Genomic DNA, 27,013 nt, shown 5'->3' on the forward strand with positions numbered 1-27,013 from the left:
TTCTCTGACTTAATATATTCTGCTTCATTCAACAACACAATGGTCATTAGAATCCATGAGTAACTGCACGTTCATTTGAGTTTTAATCATTTTGGCTCTCAGTCAGTCAAGACTGTCAGCTGAAACCTACAAAGCGTAAATTATTTTCTAGGCTTACTCATAATTACTTTTGCTCCATGGCTGATAAATAAACAGAACGCAGAGTGTTCTAATAGCCAGGAGCCAGAGCTTGAGGCTAGATGCAGGTGAATTTGAACCCTGATTCTCCAATCCCTGATCTTGGAGAAGACACCTAAACTCTCTGTGCCTCAGTCTCACCATCTGTAAAATGGAGCTATTTCCTACTTTCTTAAATGGTTCGAGGGTTAAATAAGATTATATAACATGGTTTGCATATTACCAGGCATGTAGTAAGTGCTCAATAAATGTTCATTATTATTTCATGAACTTGAGAACCTGAGTTGATCCATTATTTTTTTTCCTTTTGTGGATAATAACCTTCTTTATCCTTGGGGTATATATAGCTATTGGAACACCAATGTAGCCAGCACATTTCTGCATTCAGACTGATATTTACCTACATGCCACTTACAAATTGTTCGGCTTTCCAATAAGAATCCATAGGGAGCGTTATTACTATATGCGGGTATTTGAAAGTCTGCTTCATACTTTCTCTGAGTGTGAGTTCCTGAGCTAATAAACTAGCAGGGAGCCAGGGCGGCCCTTCCATGCTCTGTTGCTTTGCAAGAGTTTGCACTCACTGGCGTTTCAATGGCAGGGAGGGGCAGGGAAAGAAAAGAGGCATATTTTCTGTATCACTCACCCTGCTCCAGCACTGCAGTGGGACTCCAATGCCATTTCAAAGGCTGCTTGGATATAAATGAGTGTGTCTAGGGATATGCTGATAGGAGTGCATTGGACCTGAGGTCTCTGACAGTCTAATGGGGATGCTGGTCCAAAAAATTTATTAGCAAAGTCAAGGATGAGGGTTAAATAATAGGGTGGGTGCTGCAAAGTGATTTATCCCAATACCCTTTCCCTGCAAAATTTTCCCTGGCCAGTCTCTATTATAGCGTCTGGTAAAGCTTATAAAAAAGAAAGAGAAGATGGAGGAGGAGGAAGAAGAAGAGGGGAGGGAGGAAGGCAAAGCCAGGCCCTCACTTGGTCAGCTCAACTTTGGCTAATGAGTCTGCGGTAGACGATGGCCTCCTTTCTCCAGCCTGCCCTGTATGCACATCTCTTCTGCAGCCAGAACCAGCCCAGGTGAGGCTGCAGCATCATGCTAGACACATGGGCAGACGCCCCATCCACAGAAACTGATCCACCCCACTGACCACAACCAACCACGGACACGTGAGAAAACCCAACAACAAACAAACTGTCTGGCTGAGCCGCCCCAAAATGCCTCCGGCATGGATGTCAGTTACATATTAACACATGGCTGTTGTCCACGCCCACTGTGGGCATGGCTTCTTAGCTGCAATAGAGAAGTGCTACAGAGGCAGGTTTCTTGTGGTCCTCCTCTCCTCTGTCTTCACTTTTCTATCCTTGGAATGGGACAGCTGAAACTTTCCAGCCCTGGAGCAGCCATGAGGGAAAGAACCAATTGCTTGGCTTGTGAGGTCAACAGACTCCTCTTGCTTTAAGCCAAGTTTTCAGTTTTTCCGCTTAACACAATCCCAGCTGAAAAGGAGTGTTACTGAAAGTCTGGCAGGAGTTAGGGGGATCAGTGATGACAGGTTGTAGAATGGCATACTGAAAGAGGGAGTGACCTTGGGGCTATAAAAGCCATGTGCATTCATTCATTCATTCTTCTCAGTCATTTAAAGGTGCCCTAGTACCTCTCTGCAGACCTGGGAGTGCGGAGAAGCATAGCCCCCAGGCTCTTGTGGTTGGGAAGGATGTCACGGGTAGCTAAGTCCTGTCTCTTTGCAAAATCCCCTGCACAAGAGCTCTGGCAGGCTCCTCACTGCATGCAGACCCCTCTAATTGTCACATCCACTTAAAACATAATCTGCCTACTTGTTACCTTCACCCCCGGCACAGTTGTGCTTCCCAGTTCTTTCCAGATTATTCCTGTGAAATACGGCTAAGAGTAAAGGGAACAGATACAATACATGGGGGGTGGGGGGGCCTCCAGAGGGAGGTGATCTATATATACATATAGCTGATTCATGTTGTTGTGCACCAGAAACCAACACAACGCTGTAAAGCATTTTAAGTCCTCCAGTTTAAGAAAATCCTATGATAAACCATTATGAAAAGAATATTTTTTAAAAAGGGGAGTTTGAGGGGAGAATGGATACATGTATAAGTATGACTGAGTGCTTTTGCCATTCACTTGAAACTGTTACATTGTTTGTTAATCGGCTATGGTAGTGTAGTCTCTCAGTCGTGTCCCACTCTTTGAGTTCCCATGGACTGTAGCCCGCCAAGCTCTCTGTCCATGGAAGTCTGTAGGCAAGAATACTGGAATGGATCACCATTTCCTTCTCCAAGGGGTCTTCCCAACCCAGGGGCTGAACCTGGGTCTCCTGCATTGCAGGCAGATTCTTTATTGTCTGAATCACAGGGAAGCCCTAATCTGCTAAACCCCAGCACAAAATAAAAAGTTTAAATATATTAAAAAAAAATTGCACTGCAGACAAGAATAAAGAAATAAATCCAAACAAAATCAGCAAAACCAAATCACTTTGCTGTACCGCAGAAATTAATGACATTGTAAATCAACTATATTTCAATAAAAATAAATAAGAAAAATATATACAAGGGTGGGGCTGGTGGATCACCCAGAATACAGAGCAATGAGGTGAGTCTATTCAAGTCTAAATTTCCACCGAAATCATGCTTTATCTTAAAAATTCAAAAACATGTAGGAGAGAGTAAACAGAATTGTAATATAGAATATTAATGTTAATAGAGTGTTAATATAGAAATCACATGTATATTCCTTACCATGGAACCAATATGGTCCTTAAGGAACATACATCACATTTATCAGGTGGCTTCCTTACCTCTACGCCTGAGGAAATAAAGCCATTTCATTCTCCACGGTAATAGTCATCGTTGTTATTTATTTAACACCTACGACATGCCAACCACTTCACTCTCATACTTTGTAATTCTCACACAGCCCTATGCGGTATTATTTTCTCCATGTTAAAAATAAAGAGGAACGTTCAGAGATTTTAACTGATTTTTTTCCCCAAGGCTTCAAAGCTGGTAAAGTGGAAATGACATTTAAACTCAGTTTCATGGATTCCAAAACTCATCTTTTCTACTACATCTTTCAGTTAATAAGCAACAGCCTCACGTATTCAGAGACAAGATTTTCTTATCTTCTCCAAGTATCCCTTAGAGGGAAAAGGTAACTAAAAGAAGATCACATTCTCGTTTCAAAAAGGAATTATAAAATGCTAGGCACTCATTAGATAAAACAGAGGGGAAAGGCAGAGTTCTTGCTTTGTTTGTTTGTTTTTTTTTTTTCAAGTCACTGTACCCCAGGAAGTCTGGGGACCATTTGAACACACACATTAGAATCCTGTTTCCCAGATGGCTCAGTGGTAAAAACCTGCGGGTCAATGCAGGAGACACAAGGGTTGTAGGTTCGATCAGGAAGGGTCAGGAAGATCCCCTGGAGGAGGGCATGGCAACCCACTCCAGTATTCTGGTCTGGAGAATTCCATGGATGGAGGAGCCTGGCAGGCTACAGTCCATGGAGTCGCAAAGAGTTGGACTTGACTGAGCACACACATATGCACACACACACACACACACATATTGGAATCCTGGGTGCGTGTGTGTGGTGAGTAAATCTCTAGGTACCCACAAGAAAATCCAAAGTGGGGAAAGAGACCCTTTTCTGCAGGATGGAGACGTTCTCCCTGTTGGGCCCGGGAGGGGTCTGTGATAGCCTTAGTGAATTAGAAGTGATTTTTTTTTTTAATTTCATTGGAGTACAGTTGCTTTATGATGCAGTATTACTTTCTGCTGTGCAGCAAAGTGAATCAGCTATATATACATATACACATATTCCCTCCTCCTTTTTTTGTATTTCTTCCCATTTAACTCACCAAAGAGCATAGATTAGAGTTCCCTGTGCTATACAGAGACGTGGATGGACCTAAAGCCTGTCATACAGGGTGAGGTAAGTCAGGAAGAGAAAAACAAATAGCATATATTAACGCACATATGTGAAACCTAGAAAAATGATGAACCTATTTGCAAAGCAGAAATAGAGACGGAGATGTAGAAGTGATTTTGGGAAAACAAAAACCAGTATGAGAGGTTTCAAAGTCAATCTAAGAAATTTCTTAAATACATGAAAGACAGAAAATTAGTAAGGGAGCAAATAGGAGAGACCAAGGAGACCAAATTTAGCCTCTGTTTTCGTCTGTACGAAGGGATACATTAGACCAATGGTTCTCAGACCTTGCTCGAAGCAGGAGAACCACCCGGAGGAGGTGTTAAAACCCAGCCTGTTGGGCACCACCACCAGAGTCTCTGATTCAGTAGCTCTGGGGCTGGGGCTGATAATTTGCTTTTTTAAAATTTTTATTTATTTATTGTAATTTATATTGGAGCACAGTTGATTAAGAATGCTGTGTTAGTTTCAGGTGTATAGCAGTGATTCAGTTATACATATTCATGTAAGTTGTTTATAGGTGGTATGGATGATGTAGGTCCAAAGACCACACTCTGACAACCACTCCCTCCTAAACTGTTGCTGGAGCCAATCAATCAGTGTGGAATAGAGGATGCCTGGGGAATCCTGGACCTAAGGGATGGGCCAGGGAAGATGCTAAAGTCAGCCTCTGCCTGCTGAACGTCCACCTTATCACTCAGCCAGGTTATCAGAGGGCAGTTTACTGGGTTGACCCACTTTCATAACAAGGACCAGGGAAGGAGAGTTAGATAGACCTTGCTAACTTAACTGAGTTCAAATACTAGCTCTGCAGTGCAATAGTCAGGCAAAGATGGGCAAAGGCACTTATTCTCTTTAACTTTCCTTTTCTGCATCAGCACCAGAGAAGTTGTAGAACCTACCTTGTAGAATTGTTATGGGAACAAAAGGAGACAGAGGTGAAGGACCTGCTGGCAAAACATGATGTTCAAGGATTAATACTGCTTCAGGGCATTGGATCAACGCATCCGACTTCTGCAGGTTGTCGACTGGGGACATTAACACTGCACAGAGGAGGTTTGAGCCAACCTGAGTTACTCTTCCTTGCTGGATCTGGGCCCTATGGATTGCACCTTCAGAGCATCAAGGCTGATTTAAAGAGGGGTCTAAGAATCAGGGCTGGTTCTTAGACTCCTGGGAGACTGAAGGGCATCTCGGTCTTAACCCCCAGCTTGTGTCTGCTGCCAACGGGAGAGTTGGTGGAAAGCTAAGCTCCTCCACCAATGCAAATAATTCTGGAAGCCTTGTAAATTTTTACCACTCTGCTTCCAGTGACATAGAAACATTTCGTTTTTGGTGCCTCTGAACTCAGAGAAAGGAAAATGACCCAATCTCTATGTATCAGAAACAACATATTAGGTCACACCAGTAGTCTACCCAGGTAAAGTGTGGTTGTGTCCCCCAAGGGAGCCTTGATTTGCTGATTCTTTATGATGTTACCCATGTGGGGCTTCCCTGGTTGCTCACACTGTAAAGAATCTGCCTGCAATGCAGGAGACCTGGATTCAACCCCCTGGAGAAGGGGATGGCTACTCACTCGAGTATTCTTGCTTAGGAAATCCCATGGACAGAAGAGCCTGGTGGGCTACAGTCCATGGATTACAAAGAGTTAGACACGACTATCACAATGGATGAGGTGATATTCCCCAAACTACTAACTTTATCAAACAGACACGACATGTCAGTTACTTACAAAGACAGCACTGGACAATAGACCCATGAACCTGGAACTGTGGATCCCGTGAACATGATGACCTTCAATTTCATCTTTTTAAAACTTATTTATTAAGGTAAAAATAAATTGTATTGGTTTATAAAGTTCATGTGTACAACATGGATGGAATACTTGCTTTTTAAAAAACGTTTTATTTTATATTGGAGTATAACCAATTAACAATATTGTGACAGTTACAGGTGGACAGCAAAGAGACTCAGCCCTTTGGCTATACATAGATATACATGTATCCATTGTCTCTTAAACTCCCCTCCTATCCGGACTGCCACATAACACTGAGCAGCGTTCCCTGTGCTACACAGTACATCCTTGTTGGTTATCCATTTTAAATATAGCAGTGTGTACATGTCCATCCTAATCTTGCATTGAACCCATGTTCAATTCTTCCTTCCTTTCTTTCTTCCTCCCCCCCTCTCTTCTTTCTTTCTTTCTTTTTTTAGAGAGGGTAATTATAACTAGTATTCTCCATAGAACTGTATTGGAAAGGCAAGTTACTTAGTACCTGACCTAATTAGGCACATAACTTTTAGAAACTTTGTACTGGCTTCCTCGAAAAGAAAAGCTAAAAGTTATTTTAGACACTGCAGTTATAATGACACAATGATACATGGGTCTAATGAGTAATTTTATCAAATTAATTATTTCTGAAAGGATAAATTTTTATGCTCAGAAAAAAAAAATCACTCCCGCTTTTTATGTTTTGATCTTTGTAACTAATTTGAAAGATTGCAGTGAGCCCATTCCATTTGCTCTGGGAGTCTTGCAACGGCCCCCGTCAAAAGCGATAACATTCGAAATTGACCGAAGCCCCGGTCTTTACAGTTTCTCAGCATGTCCTGTCACCCTGGGTGATTAAAGTCGGTTGGTTAAATTAGCTTTCAGAAATTTTCACCGTTTTAATATCACAGCTTCAATAAGGCAGCTGTGAGCGAGGAAGACAGCTGAGCTCTTCCAAGTCAGAAACATCTGAATTAATCATCAGCCTCCAACCACATCCCACCTGCCTTGATCAATGGGGAAATAATGGTTTGTACAGTGGGGAGGTATTTTTCTGGGGTTAGTAATGAATGGATGGCTTCAGTTCCCCAGCAGTTAATGCCTAGCCCCTTAGAATTTGATGGAAGCTTCACGCCTGGTACAGAACTCCATTTCTAGGTAACACCCGCTGAGATCTGCTCTAAGGACTTGATACTTGAGTGACGGATTCTTTGCATCCATCTGCTTGGGTGAGGTCATCAATTAAGAAGCATATCTTAATTCTTTATGCCAGTGGCTCTCCAACTTGAAAGTGCATCGGAATCACCCAAGCATTTATTAGAGCACGCACTGTTGATCCTCACACCCAGCGTTTCCCATTCAGTGGGGCAGAGTCCAAGAATTTGCGTTCCTTTGTCTGTGTGTGCGATGTGGACCATTTAAAAAGTCTTTATTGAGTGTGTTACAATATCACTTCTGTTTTATGTTTTGGTTTTTTGGGCCATGAAGCATATAGGATCTTAGCTCCCTGACTAGGGATTGAACTCTCGCCCCCTGCATGGGAAGGTAAAGTCTTAACCACTGGACCCATAAGGAAGTCCCAAGGACTTGCATTTCTAACAAACTCCCAGGTGAAGCTGAGGCTGCTGGTATGGGGGCCACACTTTGAGAATCATTGTTCTAGAGACATTGATGCTTTAGTTGATGTTTTAATTTTTAAAAATTAAGTCCCACGGGGCGGAAAGAGGACTGAGAATACAGACGCTATTGTGATGTTCTTACCTTGCTGGCTTTTTTTTTTCTTTGGCAGAAGAAGAGTCTGCTGTAGAGAACCTGGTGAAAATCATCAGCTCCCCGTTTCTCCCACTGACCTCAGAGGTAGGAAGAGGCAGTGTGTCTACCTGGTCTGGGCACAGCAGGTCCCATTTGTTTATAGATGTTAGGGAGAGCCCATCTTGAAAGAAATGACCATGCAGAAATATCAATGGCAAATCTTGGCTTTTTCAAATGTGAGGTCACCAGTGAAATGGCACACATAAACGGTGAGAAACCCCGGGATGAGGGCAGATTCGTTTCACAGAAAGGTCCTTGAATGTGAGCAAAGCACCCAGCACTCTCATTTTCCTCCTGGAGGAAGGGGACTGGAGGGGACCCTAGGTTCCTGCTTGGCCCCCTAAAAGTCAGGTGAGGCAAAGAGTGGTATCATTCACAGGAGAAATTCAGACTCAGAAACTGTCAGTCAAACTCCTGATCCTATTACCCCGGTCTTACATCCAAAAACAAATAAAATTCTAGGGGAGCAATTGTACTGTTCTCATTCTGAGTAAATTGGAGTTTATAGATAAGTTGTCCACAGAAGGTTCCTAAGTCTCTATTTCCCTAGAGATGGTTGTGTGTGTGTGTGTGTGTGTGTGTATTTAAGAGAGAGAAAAAATAAACTGTATATTCCTAAACTTGAGGATTGATAATTAGGGTTTCCCAGGTGGCCCAGTGGTAAAGAATCTGCCTGCAATGCAGGAAACCTGGGTTTGATCCCTGGGTCAGGAAGATCCCCTGGAGAAGGGAATGACAGCCCACTCCAGTATTCTTGCCTGGAGAATTCCATCGACAGAGGAGGCTGGTGGGCTAACACCCAAGGGGCTGCAAAGAGTTGGACATGGCTGAGCAGCTAACACTTTCACTCTAATAAGATGGAGAACCCTGATGGTCCATTCGGCTTTCAGGGGGCAAGTGAGATATCTTACTAACACATGAACGATGTGGGAATGTTAGCAGTCATACTGAGAAATTTAATTCAAGTTGTATCTTAGAAAAAGTTGGGACTTGCCTGGTGGTCCAGTGGTTAAGAGTCCACCTGCCAAAGCAGGGGACATGGGTTCGGTCTCTGGTCCAGGAAGATCCCACATGCCTCAGGGCAGCTAAGCTCATGTGCCACAGCTATTTAGCCCATGCACCCTGGAGCCTGTGCTCAACAACAGGAGAAGCCACCACGATGAGAAGCCAGGACACTGCAACAAAGGGTAGCCCGTGCTCACTATGACTAGAGAAAGCCTCCATGCAGCAAATAAATAAAAATATTTAACTAAATAAAAGAAAAAAAAATCTGCTAGCCCCATGAATAACACAGGCCTGATGCTAGACAACCTGGTCCCAGTAGAGACTCTTCCACTTACCAATACTAGCTAGATAATCTTGGCCAAGTTTCCTAATGTCTCTGTGTGTCACCTATAAAACTGAGGCACTAATAGTACTTCTCTCCTCCCATCACTGTTATGTTAAATAAATGAATTAATACATGTAAACTACTTAGGGGAGTGCCAGGCACATAGGAAATGCTCTATAAGCTCTAGCTGTTATTATTTATGTCCAAATACCGAACCATCCTTCTCCTTTTGTTCTATGCTAATTCCTCATGCTAATGCCATTTAGATTGGCTAACACCCAAAATTTAGACTTCTGGCGTAATTATCTACATATGGCAGCGGGATCATTCCAGAGCCACCCTAATGACTTTGATTAGAACCAATCACCTGTGCCTATTCACACAAAAGAATGATTGGCAGGGTTTTGGAAGGATTGGGCAGTCCAATTAGACTCTTGTTGGGTATGAACCAGTTCGAGCAAATATGCCAGTCTTGCTGAAACAGATCCATTTCTGTACGTTTTATACAATCCAATAGAGAAACCAGAAAAAAAAGAAATAGAGAAACCATTGATTCTTCCAATAAAAATGGTTGGAGCTTCTGCTGTGTTCTGAGCAGCATGCAAGATGATGTAGATTGAGAAGTGGGCAAGCCACCCCCGCTCTCAAGGAGCTCATCGTCCAGTGGGCGAAACTGATTAGAAAAATCAAGTAATGCCCAAGAGACTAAGGCTGATAATAGACACTTATGGGGTGCTGGAGGAGTGCAGAAGAATTGCCTAGAACTGCAGTGCTGATCCTGGTCTGGGTGAACTGAAAGCCAAGAGGGTCCCCATCATGCCAGCAAGGTGGGAAGGGCATTCTGAGCCATGAGGGGGTACAAAAGCCCAGAGGTACATAAGAAGGTAGAAGAAGGTGGAAGAGGTAGGGAAAGTGTCAATCACTCAGTCATGTTCAAATCTTTGTGGACTATAGCCTGCCAGGCTCCTCTATCCATGGAATTCTCCAGGCAACAATACTGGAGAAGCTAACTAGACACTAATTCTTTAGACCTCTTAAGGATAGAGCGGGGAGGATAGAAAAAGACAGGATGTCAAAGATGAAGGGACAGCGATTGATCATCATATGCATGTGGGCCTCCCAAATGGTACTAGTGGTAAAGAACCTGCCTGCCAATGCAGGAGACATGAGATGAGGGTCCAGTCCCTGGGTTGGGAAGATTCCCTGGAGTAGGAAATGGCAACCCACCCCAGTATTCTTGCCTGGAGAATTTCATGGACAGAGAAGCCTGGCGGGCTATAGTCCATGGAGTTGCAGAGAGTTGGACACGACTGAAGCAACTGAGCACGCACACATACATGTGGTGGGTCTCTGTACCATGTGCCTCTGTGGTTGTGTGAGTGTACAACACAGATTGCTCTTGGAGAAGGAGAGAGGCCAAGGAATCATTAACCAACAACTGGGAATTAATTTTCTGTGCGCAGGGAATATACTGAACGTACCGGCTTTGGTAAGGTCGCTGTTGGTTATCTTAGAAACAGATATGTTTCCTCGAGCTCTTCTGTGATGATATGTATTGTCTAGCCGGCTGGAAAGAAAATGCAGTGCCCAGCTGGTGGGAAATGGATTCTGGAGAGTGGTTGGGATGGGGAATAAGGAGCAGAATCACAGACCCACTCTGGCAGGAAACAGCTCCCAGACCAGCCCCTCTCAGCGGGGCTCATGCAGTTATAACCTGGGAAGGTGTAGACATGACTCAGATACTATGACTCGGGGGGTTGGTTGGGGGTTCGGCCTGGACAATGGGTGTGCATGCTAAGTTGCTTGAGTCATGTCCAACTCTTTGCAACCCTATGGACTGTAGCCCACATGGTTCTTCTGTCCATGGGATTTCCCAGGCAAGCATGCTGGAGTGGGTTGCCATGCCCTCCTTTAGGGGATCTTTCCTGGGATCGAACCTGTGTCTCTTATGTCTCCTGCATCAGCATACGGGTTCTTTACCACTACAGCCACCTGGGATCCCCAGAGGATTCTAAGATGTGCCCAAAGTTGAGAAGCTTAACTCTCTATCTTTGTCACCTAAAGCCTGCTCCCAGACCAGCATTAACCCCAGGGGCTTGTCAGAAATGTTGTATCACAAGCCCCGCCCCAGACCTATTGGGTCAGAATCTGCATTTTAACAACATCTCCAGGTGAATCAGATGCACATGGGAGTTTGTGTTGCACTGACCACAGCAGGGCATCAGAATCACCTGGGAAGCTTCTCAGAGTTACAGATTTGCACTTCTGACAATGATGAGTCAAGAGGTTTTGGATGTAGCCTTCCATCTGCAACTCTTTTTTTAAGCTTTGGTGAGTCTGATAAGCAAGTGGAGATGAGAACCACTGCCCTACTCTGCAGGGAGAGTTGAACGAGGGTCCAGCATGGAAGGATCTGGGGAAGACTGTTCTTATGCAGAAAGTGGGGAGCAGGCGAGGTGAAAGCTCCTCATTCTCACATAAAAGGATCCCACCTTGGGAGGAAGAGCAGCCTGTAATTCAGAGATATTGTACAAGGGTTGTCCAGCCCCTTGTAGCTGCAAAAGGAAGAGATGGGGATAATGAACAGGCCCAGAGGTTTACAGTCTTGTGCTATTAAACGATTCAACTTCAGTGTGACTCTCCAGAAAGAAAGTCGAGGGACAGAGAGCTTACATCTGCTGTGCTTATCTGCACGTGTCTACACGTGTGTGTGCACGTGTGTGTGCAGTGCCTCCCTGGTGCCCATCCTTGGCATCTTTAGTTCTTTTAAGAAAGTCTCTCCACTGAGGAGTCCTTGTGAGTGCCCCGCTGCACTGTCAGAAGGGAGAGGGCAAACAGGTGACGGGCCAGAGAGAAATAAAAATGTGACTTAACCACAGGCATTGTCTCTCCTCTTCCTCTATTGGGATGGAGTGGGAAACACTTTAGTGTCTGGGCCACCAGGGTATTGGGACTCTGCTCCACCCTCATTCTGGTCTTCAGTGCAGATGAGGGCCCTGATGCCATGCCCTGCCCAGTGAGATTCTTGCCAATAGATGTTCCAGTACCTGGCACTGGGTCAAATGCATAGAATGAATGAATGAATGGGTGGATGAATGAATGAACGAACAAATGAATGAATGAATGGGTGAATAGATGAATGAATGAATTGTTAGCTAAGTAGATGAATGTATAAAAAGTCTGTTTTTCCTATTGCAACTATTCTGTTCATTCAGAAGAACAAAGGAGAGCATCTCAGAATCACCTGTGCCAGGAGTTTTCACTGAGTCGGGCTCTGATCTCCCTGGAAGCTTCTAATATTTTTCTTTTCGTTTTGACAGAACACCTCGCTTCTTTGGCTGAAGCATATAATTTCCTACCTAGGACTTGAGTGGTGCCTCAGTCCTCACCAGCAAGAACAAGACAAGAGGTGTGAGAGTTTCCTGAGCCCGGGGTGTGGCCTTGGGGTGGCAAGGCCCGCCCCCTTTGCCCCCACCCCGAGATTTCCCAGGGGTGGTGCCCCTGAGTGGCCCCAGTGGGACCTCCCTGGGACTGACGGACAAGAGGCCTCTGGGAATACCTCCAGCCCTCCTTTTCCTCTGCCTCCAGTCACCCAGGGAGGGGAGCGGATTGAGAACATATTTAGAAGATGTGTTCACTGTTGCTTTAAAAAATCTCCTCTGTAATTAGGTACTCCGGGGGTAGTCAACCACGAAAAGCCACAACCAGTGCTGCCAAGTCCCATAAAACAAAAGAGAAACCAATTAATCAAAACGAAGAAGAGGCTGGCTGAGTCTCAGCACCTGTCTGAGCCACTCACGCCTCCAGCCACCCAATGGCAGCCTCGACTCTCAGGCAAGGCCCCCTCCACCTGGGCTTTCCCAGAGCCTGTGTTGTGTTGACGTGAGGGCACTAGGTCCTTGACCACTCTCCCAAAAATCCAACTCATCAATTTTGGGGTCAGCAGCTTTGTTGTATTCCCCCAGTAAAACTTCCAGAATGGGCCCTTGAACCCGTCTGCGGCAAGCAAAGTAAAACAATCAGGTTGTTAGTCCTTTTTGCATCGTAGTGGCTCCTAGGACATATCTGAATCCACAGGAAGAGACTGAGGTGCAAAGACTTGCTTGGCCTCCATCCGGTGCCCTGATTGCTTTTGAACTTTCTCCAGTCAAAGGTGAGTCTTAGGAGTGATGGCTAACAAATTGAGTGATTCCAGGGAGTGTGGGTTTCGGTGAGAATGCTTCATGAAGCCTCAGCTGTATTAGCATAAGTGCCAAGAAGCATGGTCTCTCGTGGCCACTGAGCAATCCCAAGCCACAAGGGATGAGTTCTCTCTCAGCCCTGCCTCTTCATGAAGGAGATGCTTCTGGGTACCAAGGACCAAAGACAGGAGGAGGCTGTGAGGCAGTCAATCCAGGCAGAGTGCCACAGTGCTCTCCACCGAGTGCAATCACCAAGTATTGTCTGACCCTGACCCAATGGAAGGACCTGCATCTTCCTGCGTCTTCCAAACGACACCCCTTCTCATTGCCTTATGGGAGGGAGTCAGTCTCAACTGCCTAGCCTACAGCTTCCGCTGAGCAGCGACACACCCCAGACTAGGCAGTATCTGATTGCCTCTCCCAGTGCCGGAAGGACACCTCCCTCTGCTCTCTTGAAGTCTGGCATGCCCCCGTGGCTAACTCTGGCCAGTGATGTGAGTGGAGGTCCCATGCATCACATCGAAGTGGGAGTATTTACAGGCCACTGTGCTGTTTCTCCCGCTCCTATTCCCCTCCCATGTCAGCTGAGGAGATCCACGTTTTAACTGTATACAGTGACTCCGGGGACTTCCCTGGTGGTCCAGTGGTTCAGACTCCACGATTCCACTGCAGGGGGCGTGGGTTCGATCTCTGGTCAGGGAACTGAGATCCTGCATGCCTTGAGATGCAGCCAAAAACAAATAAGAGCTCTTTTAAAAAATTATTTTAAATAGAAGTGACTCAGAGTAAAGTAAGGGTATGTCTCTCCCCAACAGTGAATCTGGGGGGCTCAGAACACCTCTCTTAAGTGGGAGAAAGAGGTCTGGGGCAAAGGCAACAGCACTTCTGAGGACTGAGAGTCAAGGACAGTGTGCGTTTACTAGCACTTGGAGTCGATGCGAATCGATTAGGTAAGAAACCTCCTGCTTACAGAGTGAACTTCTAGAGGAACAGGGATCCTCTACTTAAGCCAGCCTTCCCCAACCTTTTTGAGACCATGAAACCAGGGACCGGTTTCATGGGAGACAATTTTTCCACGAACCTAGAGGGGGTGGAGGGATGGTTTGGGGATGATTCAAGTGCCTTACATTTATTATGCACTTTATGTCTACTATTATTACATCAGCTCCACCTCAGATCATGAGGCATTAGATCCCGGAGGTTGGAGACCTCTGCTTTAAACAGTCTTTGAGACCTCTGACTCTCTCTGGGAAATGGTGGACTAAGAAAGCTGGATCATTCTCAAGACATATTCCTCTACACCCATTTCAGATATGGCCAAGAGAGATCACGGGAAATGGGGAAACTTCTGGAGGGTGGAACCAGCGAGCCAGAGCAAACACTGAATGAGCAAGTGCCCCCCCACCCCGTCCTCCTCATCTGCCTCTCTAGGGTGACGACAGAATTCTATTGTCAATGACATGGTATTTAGTTCTATATCTGTTAGAACTCTTGATCACCAGCTAGGTTTTCCTCAGTCAGTGGCAAAAGCAGAAAGTAACTCTTGCATCACATACAACATAAGGCCATGGGCTACGGTTGATCAACTAAGACTTTACTGCACGTGTGTAGCTTTATGCATTTGCCAGGATATTCCACAAACCCTCTCCATCTCTCTGTTGTATAATACAGTCAAAAGCATCATAATCAGAGAGCCCTGACCTTCATTCTAGCTCTGTTATTTCTAGCTGTGTGTTCAACATAACCAGAACCTGCCCAGATTTTAAATTACATTTAACAAAAGAAGATGAAATGGTTGGCTGGCATCACTGACTCGATGAACATGAGTCTGAGTAAGCTCCGGGAGTTGGTGATGGATAGGGAAGCCTGGCATCCTGCAGTCCATGGAGTCGCAAAGAGTTGGACACGAGTGAGTGACTGAACTGAATGAAAGAAGAAAAAGTAACAAATCTCAGCAAATTATCTTTCTAGTCCCCTCTACAAGCCTTGTGGTGAACAAGGTCAGCCTGGAAATAAAATAAACTATATGAAAGAGAGCAGAGAAGGAGATAGCAGCAAGCCTAGGAATGATCTAAAACTCCTGTCAAAATGAGAAAGTTCACCCTAAGAATGCAAACCCAGGAAAAATGTTCTGGTAGGTCAGTGTACTGACTACATGCAATTCAAAGCGACAGTCTTCTGAAATATTGCATCTGGGTGAGAAGAAGGTAAAAGTTAAGGAAGAAGCTTTGGAGATTGGCTGATAAAAAGAACAACCACAGCAAGGCGGGAATGGGGCCCTATAAGACAAAAGAAAACAAAAATGTCTAAGGACATTCATCTCCTTCCTAATAATAATATCTGTTAGATAAATTGCATTTTCTATACTAGTAGAAAAGATACCATTTCAATAGGAATCTGATCACTTCCACCAGTCATAAAAGAGATAAGAGACTTCCCTGGTGGTCCAATGGTTAAGAATTCACCTTGAAATGCAGAGGGCTCCAGTTCTATCCCTGGTCAGGGAACTAGGATCCCACATGCCTTGAAGCAGTAGAGCTTGCCTGCCGCAACTAAGACCCAGTGCAGCCAAACAGATAAAGAAAACAGACAGAAGGAATAGGAATAAACACACAGGAATCTACCATTAAAAAACGTAAGATGAGACTTCAAACACCTCTGCTAATAACAATTTTCTTCTAATCCCGCACAAAAATAAACATGAAGCAAAAGAAAACTGAACACGACACTCTGAACTGAGTTAGATTTAAAAACGCATTTGTGGTTGTTAAAAAAAAAAAAACACCTTGAAACAGAACTTCAAAACATTAAAAACAAGTGGCAAAAGGGAGACAGAAATTTAGAGAGAATTCACTGAACACAGGAAAGATGTGAGAGAAAAAGACAAAATGAAGACTAAAGTACAAGATGCCTAGGAAAGAAGAGAGCCAAAACAAAACGTATTAAAGGCATGGATGAAAAAGGCACGAGGCAAATGAGAGAATAAAAAGGAACTAGTGAAAGCAAAACAAGTCACATAGAATGTGGCGGCATGGGAAGACAGGAAGGGAAAAACAGCGTCCCTATATTTAGAGCCCATTCAAGAGAAAAACAAAACCGTGGAAGATAACTAATATACAAAAATATAATTCAGCCAAACTTTCTTAAAATTAAAAGAAGGTTGGATGGTACCTATCAAGACAGTCCACCAGGTACACCAGCATGATCATCTCTGATGTCCTTGAAGAACTTACAGACTTCAAAAATAAAAATTATCAAGGCTTTCAAGCGAAGAGATAACTTACAAAATCAGAAGAATAAACTGTCAGGCTTCAAAAGAAATAAGGTTTCTCAAAAAAAAAAAAAAAATACCATACAGAGCAAGGCAACGCTGGAACAGCATTTCCAAAAATCTCAAGAAAATAAAGGGCATCTTGCAGAAAAGTTTACAGGTAGGCAAGGCAGGTGCAGAGAAGCAAACTGATTCTCCCCAAGATCACATTCACCTGCAACAACATCTCAGGGCTCCCCACCCCCAGGTTAGTGCTGTTTCGTTCATTCATTCATTCATTCGTTCATTCATTCACTTGTATATTGGCAAAAATCCACCAATCTTGAAGACAGAAGAGGAGAAAGGAGGAGGGGAAGGGGGTGGCTGGTGATCATCAGCTAGAATTTCGAACTCAGTCTGTGTCTATCCTGTGCCTGGGAAACTCAGGACTCTGCCTCCCCCCAGCCTTTCTAGTTTCCTTTCCTGCCATGCCGTTACAGATGTGCTATGACCCCATCACTCTCCTGCCTCCCACTACAGGTGTGGTATGGCCCATCACTTTCCTGCACTCCCATGGAGGTGAGCTATGGCCCCTGAACCCCTCTGTGGTATCATCACCCACCATCACACTGGCATTTCTACATCCATGCCTTTGTTCCAGAAGCACCCACCCACACACAAAGTGTCTTCCCTGTCCCAGTCTTGGCTCACGTTCTTCCAGCCCTGCAAGGACCATCTCCACTCCTGTCTCCAACAGGTGGCTGTTTAGGACTCCTTCACTCAGAGGCAATGGTTTCCTCTTTTAAACCCCTTCTGCTTTTCTCAGGATCAGGATTCCTGGCACCTCTCAATTGTTTGCTTGGCAGGAATCACTGCCTGGTTTCTGGAAGGCAGGCATCATTGTACTTATCATTGCTCAGCTAATACTTAAGTTTCATTGAAGTGGATAAATCCCTATGACTCAGACTTCTGGGTAGGTCACTGGAGTCTTGGGGGTCCCTTTGCCTCACTCTCAAAGCTTAGGTGTGGGCATGCGTGCTCAGCTGCTCATTCGTATCCGACTCTTTGCGACCCCAGGGACTGTGGCCCTCTAAGCTCCTCTGTCCATAGGATTCTCCAGGCAAGAATAGTGGAGTGGATTGCCATTTCTTCCTCCAGGGGATCTTCCTGACCTAGGGATCGAACGCCAGTCTCCTGCATTGCAGGCAGATTCTTTACCACTGAGCCACTTGGGAAAGCCCTAATTAGCCGTCCTCAAGTTTTAGGAATATACAGTTGCCGTGAAGTCCTGATAGCTGTTGATTGAGAAGCATCCTCTCCTGGTGACAGACTCCAGCTGGCAGAGATAGCATTGCCACCGCCTTTCCAGGACTGGACGGCCCAACAGCTTAGCTGTCAGGGTTCCTAAGACTTGGCAATGAGCAGCAGAGAGGGAGGAAAGCCATTGCCAAGGGCTGGCTCCTGGGAAGGGGAGATTCCTAACTTGGATGACCGGTCCGTGCCAAGATCAGTGCCAGGAAGAGACTGTACTGGCCTGGGGTCATCCTGAGCTATGGGGTCATGGCAAGAGAAACCTTGGATCTGGTACCAGCAGGAGAACGGAAAAATAAGAACAGAGCCCAGAGCTGCAAGACCTCTGGCTGGGCCAGCTGGCCTCTGCGAACAAAGAACCTGATCTTCCTTCTCTCTCAAGGTCACTCAGTCGTATCCTACTCTTTGCAACCCCATGGACTGTAGCCTGCCAGTTCCTCTGGCAATGGAATTTTCCAGGCAAGAAAACTGGAGTAGGTAGCTATACCCTTCCCCAGGGGATCTTCCCAACCCAGGGATTGAACCTGAGTCTCCTGCACTGCAGGCAGATTCTTTACTGTCTGAGCCACCAGAGAAGCCCCCTGGACCTTCTGTCTTCTCCCAATGAGGCTGAAAGAGACTATTAAGAGTCACAGTGCTAAAGGCATCCTGTATGCCTCCTCCTCCTCCTGTTTGAGCAGAAAAGGAGTCAGGCTGGCAGAAGCCCAGGAGTGAGGGATGTTTCCCTGACCCCAGGGTACAAGTGAGACTTCTCTCTTGCTCCACTGGTGGAGACTAAGACCTAGCTCTACCTGGGTTACTTCTCCCTGGAGGACACCCTACAGGTAAGAGATGAAACTTCCCAAGGCAGGATTTACAGTGCGTCCTTCTCCTTGGTTCTGTAACATCCCCCCTCTCCTTACATCAGCCCAGCAGACTGCCCCAGTGGACTGGCCATGCATCTGACGTGGGCCGACTGTGGTGCCCACAAACAAGCATTAAACACAGACACGTGCAGTCCAGGACTCAGCCAGTGGCCTGATGGGTGGGAATCTTTCTCTGTGTCACCTTTACCAAGTTAGTGTGAATTGGTGATACCTTCAACCTAAGAACTGCTCTTGTGAAAGTGTTAGTTGCTCAGTCATGTCCAGCCCTCTGCGACCCCATGGACTGTAGCCCTGCGACCCCATGGACTGTAGCCCACCAGGCTTCTCTGTCCATGGGATTTTCCAGGCAAGAATACTGGAGTGGGTTGCCATTACCTTCTCTAGGGAATCTTCCCAACCCAGGGATTGAACCCAGATCTCCTGCACTGCACATGGATTCTTTACCATCTGAACCACCAGGGAAGCCCAGAACAGCCCTGAAAAGGATGGAAAACTTGTGGACCGACGTCTTGATGCCTTGAGTGAGTCTCTCAGTGGTAAACTGGGTGGTCCCACCTCAGAGGTGGAATTGTGGGCAACTCAGGAAGTGGGCCCAGGGCACCATGCTTCTCAGATTGACTTGCAAGGCTTTAACTGCTGCTAAAACTAGTCTCAGTGGAGAGGGAGTCCTGGGCCACACTGAGGAGGGACATAGAGCCATTACTTCTTCCTGGAGAGTCAGGGGTGTGCTTGTAAGACTAACATGGAAAAGACGGTTATGTGGAAAAGCTGCCTTTAGGCAAAATGGCTAAGTTTGCAAGTGGAAGTGGTCCATTGAGCAGCTCTCAGAGGGACCACCCTGGGTTTTGCATTGTCTTATTTTCTTTTCTTCTGTCTGAACAGCAGTTACATTGAGAAAGGGATTCACTGGGTGAGTGCCAAATTCAACATTCATGCAGATCCATCCTTGCTTCTGATGCAATCAATTCTGACCAATTAGCCACCAGGTGAGGTTGGCTCAATTCTAACAAAACACGGCAGCACACTGATGCTATGCATTAATTTCCCTGAGTGTGAGGCTTGGAGGTGGTCTGCGTGTGCTGACTTGGAGCGAGCAAAGTACCACCGAGTAAAGCTGAGCACACCGAGGCCTGGTTCTCAGTGTTCAGTGGTTAATCAGGAGTCAGCAGGCAGAGGAAACCAAGAGAGTGGATCAGAACCATCAGTAGGCAGCTTAGAGCTTTGTTGCCCTCAGCCCAGAATTCCAGAGGTTCTCTGGCCTCCTCCCACTCCATCCTGGATCCCCCAGCCTACGGAGATGCACAGGATAGAACATTCCCAGGTGGTACTGGCTTCTCAGAGGCCAGTCTCCGGCAAGCCAGGCCCACCTTCATTCGCTTTCACTATAGTTCCCAGTTCATTGTTGCCATGGCGACCGGACGCCTTCTGAGCTCTTGGAGTCCAGCCCTCAAACACCTTGGTGTAGTCAAGCCCACTTGTTCCCCTGTCTCCCCCGAGTGTGGAAATATCTAAGCTGGATTTCTGGAGCCAAATGGCACAGGGGTCTCCTTGCCACAGTCCACAGGGTAGTCGGATCCTGGTGCAGGGGTGGTGGTCTCTGGTTCAGCAGAGGCCGATGCACCTGTTCTGTCATTTCCAGAAGAGCAGATCTAACTTCAAACCTTGTGTTACAGGCGACCATGGCAGCAGCTGGGAGGGGTGAGTGTGGGCCCATGAGTGCCTGGGGTTCAGGCCAGCAGCGGGGCTCAGACCAGGGCTGGGGGCAGACAACACAGCAGAACAGTGCTGGGGGTGGAGGACCACAAAGCCCACCCAGAACCAGAGAGCCGAAGCAGGACTCCTGCAGTTGACCCACCGCTCCATTCAGTCACCCACTCCCACTGTTACCCCTCAGACCTCATCATCACCAGAAGCTCATGCCTCCTGTGTCCACCCATCACGCTGATCAAAAGGCTCTAGGCCTCTGCCCTGATGTTTTGGCCCTGGTAGACCTTTTTCCCAGACTCCTCACTGGCTGACACATGTGCCTTTGTGAGTGCTAGAATCCATATCTGGCCTTGTTCTCTTCTTGGGGAGCAGGTGCCACTGGCCCAGCCTCTAGAATTCCCCCAAGCCCCCTGCCCCCAGCTGCCGTTGTTCCTCTTCCTCCTTGGATTTGGGAGTTGAGCAGCTGGGGTGCCACCTCTGCCACTGCCCTCCTTGCTGAGCCCCCCAAAACTGGTATCAGGATGGTCACTTCTCCAGCTCTGATCTCAGCACCAGCTCCAATACCCCCCACCCCCATAGCATTTACACACCTCGCCTTATTCTCTGCCTGAGACCCGATGGAGAGTGTGCTCTGCGACAGGAATGGCCATTCCCAGCCTAGTCCCAGGGAATGCCATCTAGACAGAATGAAGCAATCCATCCAGGGTCTTTCTGTGGGTCTGGGATGTGCCCCACAGGGCTCTGGCCTTGTCTCCATCTTGTTGAGGGGGACCCCAAGGCCTCTGAGGCTGTGTGGGTACCAGCTCCAGGCAGCAGCATTCTCATCCCACTTCTCTGGGCTCTAGAGATGGGTGTGGAAGATGCTCTGAAACCAGACAGGCTGCGCCTGCTCACACGTCCTCACAAAGGGTGACCAACTGAGCTCATCCGCCCTGGACAGAGGGGTTTCTTAGGACACAGGCTTTTCTGAGCTAAAACTGAAATGGCCCTGGGCCAACTGGGATGTCTGGTCACCCTAATACACTGGATGACCCTGCTTCCTGAATCACTGAGCAGGGATCACATATGCCCATCTGCGTGCATCTGTGACTGAATATCCCACCTGAAGTCTGTGACTCTGGGCGGATTTTGCTCCTAGACAAGGCCAGCCCCTCCCCTGCCGGGTGACAAATGCCACTTGTTCTCGCCTATTAAAGATGTCACTTCTAAAATACATCCCTCCCACTCCGGCATAATCAGTTTGCCCTTTGTTACTGGACCATTCCTATCAGCATACGAAAAAAAAGAAGACTCTTTACATCACACTCCTTTCTAGCTTCCTCCCTCATTCTCCACTCCCCTTCACTTTAGAACTCTGGAGGGTTGTCTGTTCCTGCAGTCTCCTTTTCCTCTTTACCCTTTTTTAAATAATAAAAGATTATTTTCACAATCCTTTTTAACTTTTATTAGGGAACATTTCAAACATCTCCCCGAATAGTGAGACGAGCGTAATGAACCTTCATCTTCCCGTCACTCAGTCTGCTCAGATCCTGTAGCAGCACAGCACAGGCATCAGTCATTCTCTCTTGCATCCATCAGTCAAAAAGCCTTCCCCAGATCGCCCCTGCCAAGCTCACAGTGACCTCCACGTTGTGGGTCACACTGTGGTCACTTCTCAGGCTTCATCTCCTCCTTCATCTCACACCTTATCACAGCTGATGACTCTCTCCCAGAAACATGTTTTTTTTTTTCCCCCACTTGATTTTCAAGATGCCACCCAGCCCTGCTTTTCTTGCTTCCTGGCTGCCCGCTCCTGACTGGTCTCCTCTGCAGGTCCCTCCTCACCTTCCCACCGTCATCTCTTTCCCGGAGCCTCTGCTCCCCTGGGAATCCTCGCTCACCCTGGGGAACCCATGTCACCAGCGTCCGGCTTCCTGTACCAGAAACTCCCACGGTTACATCCCCAGCTAGGACATCTCCCCTGAACTTGTCCACATGGTTGATTAAGAAGCCTCTAAAACTTACTATGAAGCCAGCGTGAATTCGCATCAGCCCCAGCCTCTGTCAAGACCCTGGTCCTCCCACTGACATTGTCTTCCTAACGCCTCAGGGCACAAGTGTTATGTTTTCATTCCACCTGGAGTGGCAACCAGATCCCCAAGTGGTCCCCAGGCCCTGGGTGGTCCAGCCCCGCTCTGACCTCACCCCCTCCTGCCCGCAGCCTGGCCCCATCTTCTCCAGCCTCACAGCTATCCCTGTGCCAGCTGGTAGGGTGGGGGCAGTGGGCAGCTGTTCCCGCCACCTGGGAGACCCTCCCCCCAAATCCCAGAGGACTTGACCTTTGACCTCCTTCCATCTTTGCTCAAATGCCACTTTTATTCTCAAGCATCTGGATGTTCTTTTCAACAACTCCAGCTCCTCCCGCATTCCCTGCCTCATTTTGCCCCATAGCTTTTAACTCCCTGACATGCTTTGTAGAGGTACTCCTTTACATCTATCATCTCTCTCTGGCATGTAAGTCTATCGGCTGCATCCTCAGGCCCAGAGGAGTAGCTGGCGTGCAGCAGGTGCTCAGCTTACGTGCTGACCTGGGCAGCAGTGCCTGCCTCCTCCAAAGGGGACTCACTTTGAGGCGCCTATCTGTCAGCAAAGAATCTATCGGTCCATCTTTCTCTTCACACACACACACACACACACACACACACACACACGGGTGGAAAGGACCGAGGACAGTGCGGGTTGGCACAGGTGTACCTGCTGTCACTGCCGCTCAGAAGGACTCTAGGCCTGGTGTGGCCTGGGCTACCCTGGTGGAGGTCATAGTAATACAGTATGGTCATGTGGGGCTTTTGGAAAAGAATCTCCAGGCTCTCTCCTGCAGACTTAAAAAGAACCACCCTGCTTGAGATCTTTCACCAAACTGCCCAAATAGCAGAGGGTCTCCATAGGGGTGTTCATTGAGACAGACTTTGAAAAATTATCTAAGGAGGCTGAGCTTCCTCTCTGGAAGGACAGACCCTACTCATCTGGAGTAAATGCTCCAACTCCTGATTTGTGTTTCTTTTTTTAAAAAAAATTAAAAGTATATATGAAGTATGCCATATATATGTATTACATACTTTACATATATTACCATTTTAAATTGACTTACAGTATGATGTCAGTTTCTGACCCATCTTCTCTTTATGGCTTCCTCTATTGCAACATGTGTCTTCTATGAAAGAGCCATCGCTCACCAAGTGCTCACGACGTGTGGGTCTCACCGACCCACCACCCACAGGCCACCTCAGCCCCTCCATCCTCACGAGGCAGGATGCGTGGGGCTAGAGCAGCATCTTTGGAAGCAGGTATGAATGTAACCTCACGAAGACACCCCGAGCCAGAAGCACCCAATTGAGCTGCTCCCCAGTTCCTGACCCGCAGAAACTTTGTGAGATAAGAAATGTTTATTACGGGTTGAAAGTGCTCCCTTCTAATTTCTTTCAGAGTGATGGGTATTTATCCCAAAGCAGATGACACGGAGGTCACACATCGCAGCCTTGAGTTGATATGAGTGTGTCTATGATGTCTAGTATTGTGTCTTTTACCGGAAAACCCCTTCCCAAGTCATCTGGTCCCAGTTTGATTCTGCAACTCTCAGTAGCCACAAATGCCACCTGAATCCTCAATAAACTTTATTTAGACACAAAGAGACACAACAGAAAATACATACACAGGTACAGATTTTTTTTTTCTCTATAGGATGAACAAACATCACATAGGGAATTTAAAAATTGGGTGCACGGAACGTAAGAAAAAAAAAATCGCAAAGTTCCTTGTTCACTCACACTTGGAACAAACACATATTTCAGAGGAAGACAGGGATACACCATCCCTACAACAGAATTCACAGTTGTCTATCACAGTACACAGGAGTTAGGAAGGTAATCAAAGGGCGGGGGATCCAGTTACTCTTGGTATGACAGGATGCTCACAAGACTAGTAGAACTCTGTTGAAACAAAAGACAGGATGGAGGATGCCACACCCCCTGCACAGATGCTCTGCAAGCTGTCGGCTAGGTCATAAAGCAGCTCAGCAGAAATGCCACGTTAGAGTTCAGCTTGTGGCTGGAAGGTCTGTGTAACCTCTACCTTCGTGTCCCCATCACGGAGAGTTTACATAGACACACTTAGGATGCTGAAACTCTCGACATGCGTGCTGGCTTCAACACCCCCAGGACAGAACATTGACATTGATGTGTTAAATGTGGCTTTCAAACGGAAGAGGAATAATAGCCAAGAGGAGAAGGAACACTTTGCATCCGTCAGCAGTGTTTCCCGCCATGCCGCCTGTGGTCCCCTCCCATGGGGAGCCACGGGCATCTGTGTCCTGCTCCACGCCGTGGGCGGGGCAGGACGCATGCCTCTTGGGAGTCTATTATTGCCTTCTAAAGTCACACCTGTGAAGCCACGCATGTCATCAGGGTAAGCAGCCATGGAACCACCCCACTTATCCTGTCCCGGACCAGCCTCTGGCCTCCACACCATCTTCGCCTTTCAGATCGGGGTTCCCTAGGCAACCTCTGTATTTTAGTAAAAAATGGTTTCCACTGTACCCTTCGTGTGTCCTCTTCCTAATGTGACAAATCCAGATGAGATGAAGTTATGGAGATCAGGTCCTCCACTTCGGTAAGCATCCTTCCCATAATGTCCTGCAAGAAGACGGGGCAGAATTACCTGGTGCATCCATGACACCAACAAGAAGACAAATGCTGCTGTTCCAGTTCACTCAACAATGGCAGTGAACTTAATTTCAAATCAGCAGCTAAGTCAGAAGGTAGAAGCAATCAAGGAAGATATATATATATATAATATTATTTTATAAATTTATATATAATATATATTATAAATATATAAAGTATATATGAAGTATGCCATATATAATATATATTACATACTCTATATATTAAAATTTTAAATATATACACATATATATTGTGTATATATATATATACACACACATATACACACACACACACACACATACACGCACATGTAACTGCAACAAAGAAGAAAGTTCTGGGAAGCTTATGTTGAAAGCAGAGGTGGGGGAAAGTGCTTGACTTTGGCATTTCTGACTGAGCACATCAGCACTTCAGTCTGAACTGAACTTGGCCTACCATCCTTTGCTTTGTCCCAGCTTCCTCCTTTCTTTTTCTTGTCTTATTCCTTTGGTTTCTTTCTTCCTGGAGCATAGACATGTGGTTCTGATCGAAATGCTCCATGTGTGTGTATGTTTATGAATCATACCTCATCCTATGAACTATAGCCTTGGGGCTTAGGAGAAATCCAACGTCACTGAGGCTGACAAGTAGGGCGGTGGCTCTGAAACACTGGGAAAATATTTATGTGCTTTTCTCTTTCAACTTTCTGCAGTAAGATTTTATCCCTCGTCAGCCTCCTCTCTCCATCTACCTGTGGGGTTGGGGGTGAAGAAAAGTCTTAGACCCTGGGAGAAGACATGCAAAGAGAAAAACAGTTACTGTTCTGCTTCTGACATTTGGTGTAGGATTTCACAGTACCCCTGAAGTACAGGCTTTATAAAGAAAGAAATACCTCCCTAAATGCCATCTTGAAGTATGTACATGTGAAAGTGGAGAAAGCCACATATATGTCATGTTGCCACAAGAGCATGTTAAAAACTGTACTTAACACTTAAACACTGAGAAGACTACCTAAGATGGAAAATTAAGTAAAAAAGTGGAAGAAAATACTATAGTAAGTATGACCACAATTCTGTAAAAAGTGCAAACCAGTGTAGTTTAAAACAACAACAACAAAAGAACAAGATTGAAAGAAAACACACTGATACCGACCACCACCTTTAGATAGTTGGAACATGAGTTTTATTTCTTCTCTCCTTTCAGCTTTTCTGTATTTTCCAAGTTTTTTCCTATAATGAGCATGTCATTATAATATAAATAGGTGAAATACATTTCTAATGGAAAAATGTACAATAAATGTAGATAACTAAATCACATTTTTTCTTAGCAATGCATCCTCTGCATTAGATATCAAAAAATGGGTGCATGTTGGATTCATCCAGAAGCTTTTAAAAATACAAATGTCCTAACACTGCTCCAGGGATTCTGATTCAATTGATCAGGAGGTCTCCAGGTGGTTCTCATGTGGCTCATATGATAAAGAATCTGTCTGCAATGTGGGAGGCCTGGGTTTGATCCCTGGGTTGGGAAGATCCCCTGGAGAAGGGAATGGCAACCCACTCCAGTACTCTTGCCTGGAGAAGGGAAATGCAACCCACTCCAGTATTCTTGCCTGGAGAATTTCATGGACAGAGGAGCCTGGTGGGCTACAGTCCATGGGGTTGCAAAGAGTTGGACATGACTGAGTGACTGACATTTTCACACAGGGAAGAAGAACCACTGCCCTAGAGTAAACGTATAAACAACTGAGGTTCAGTTTGCTCATGGAGGGGGGTGGGCAGTGAGCATTTGCTGGAGTCCTCGTGGGTGCCTTGCCCTGCCCTCTATTTAGGTCCTGGACTCCAGCATCCTTCCTCTGAAGAGTGGAGGCTGGCTGGACCAGTTTCTACCTTCTCCCAGATCAGAGGGTCTCAAGCCTGAGTGTGCGTCAGAAAAAACAGGAGGGCCCCACCCCCAGAA

General features: G+C 46.3%; 1 protein-coding gene and 1 long non-coding RNA gene across 2 annotated transcripts in view; one reads left to right on the plus strand and one right to left on the minus strand.

The window, feature by feature from the left end:
- SHISA6 (shisa family member 6) overlaps positions 1-27,013 on the minus strand; it is a 260,291-nt gene that overhangs the window by 104,517 nt on the left and 128,761 nt on the right. The window contains exon 3 of the mRNA XM_045164844.1: positions 24,947-25,042. Within this exon, the coding sequence (XP_045020779.1) occupies positions 24,947-25,042 (96 nt within the window). The remainder of the gene's footprint in view (positions 1-24,946; positions 25,043-27,013) is intronic.
- LOC102393052 lies at positions 7,703-13,212 on the plus strand. Its single transcript, XR_327215.4, has 3 exons — positions 7,703-7,772; positions 12,378-12,466; positions 13,106-13,212. It is a non-coding gene; the product is annotated as an uncharacterized LOC102393052 (long non-coding RNA).

This window comes from Bubalus bubalis, chromosome 3, assembly GCF_019923935.1.
Source record: "Bubalus bubalis isolate 160015118507 breed Murrah chromosome 3, NDDB_SH_1, whole genome shotgun sequence".
Taxonomy (NCBI): Eukaryota; Metazoa; Chordata; class Mammalia; order Artiodactyla; family Bovidae; genus Bubalus; species Bubalus bubalis.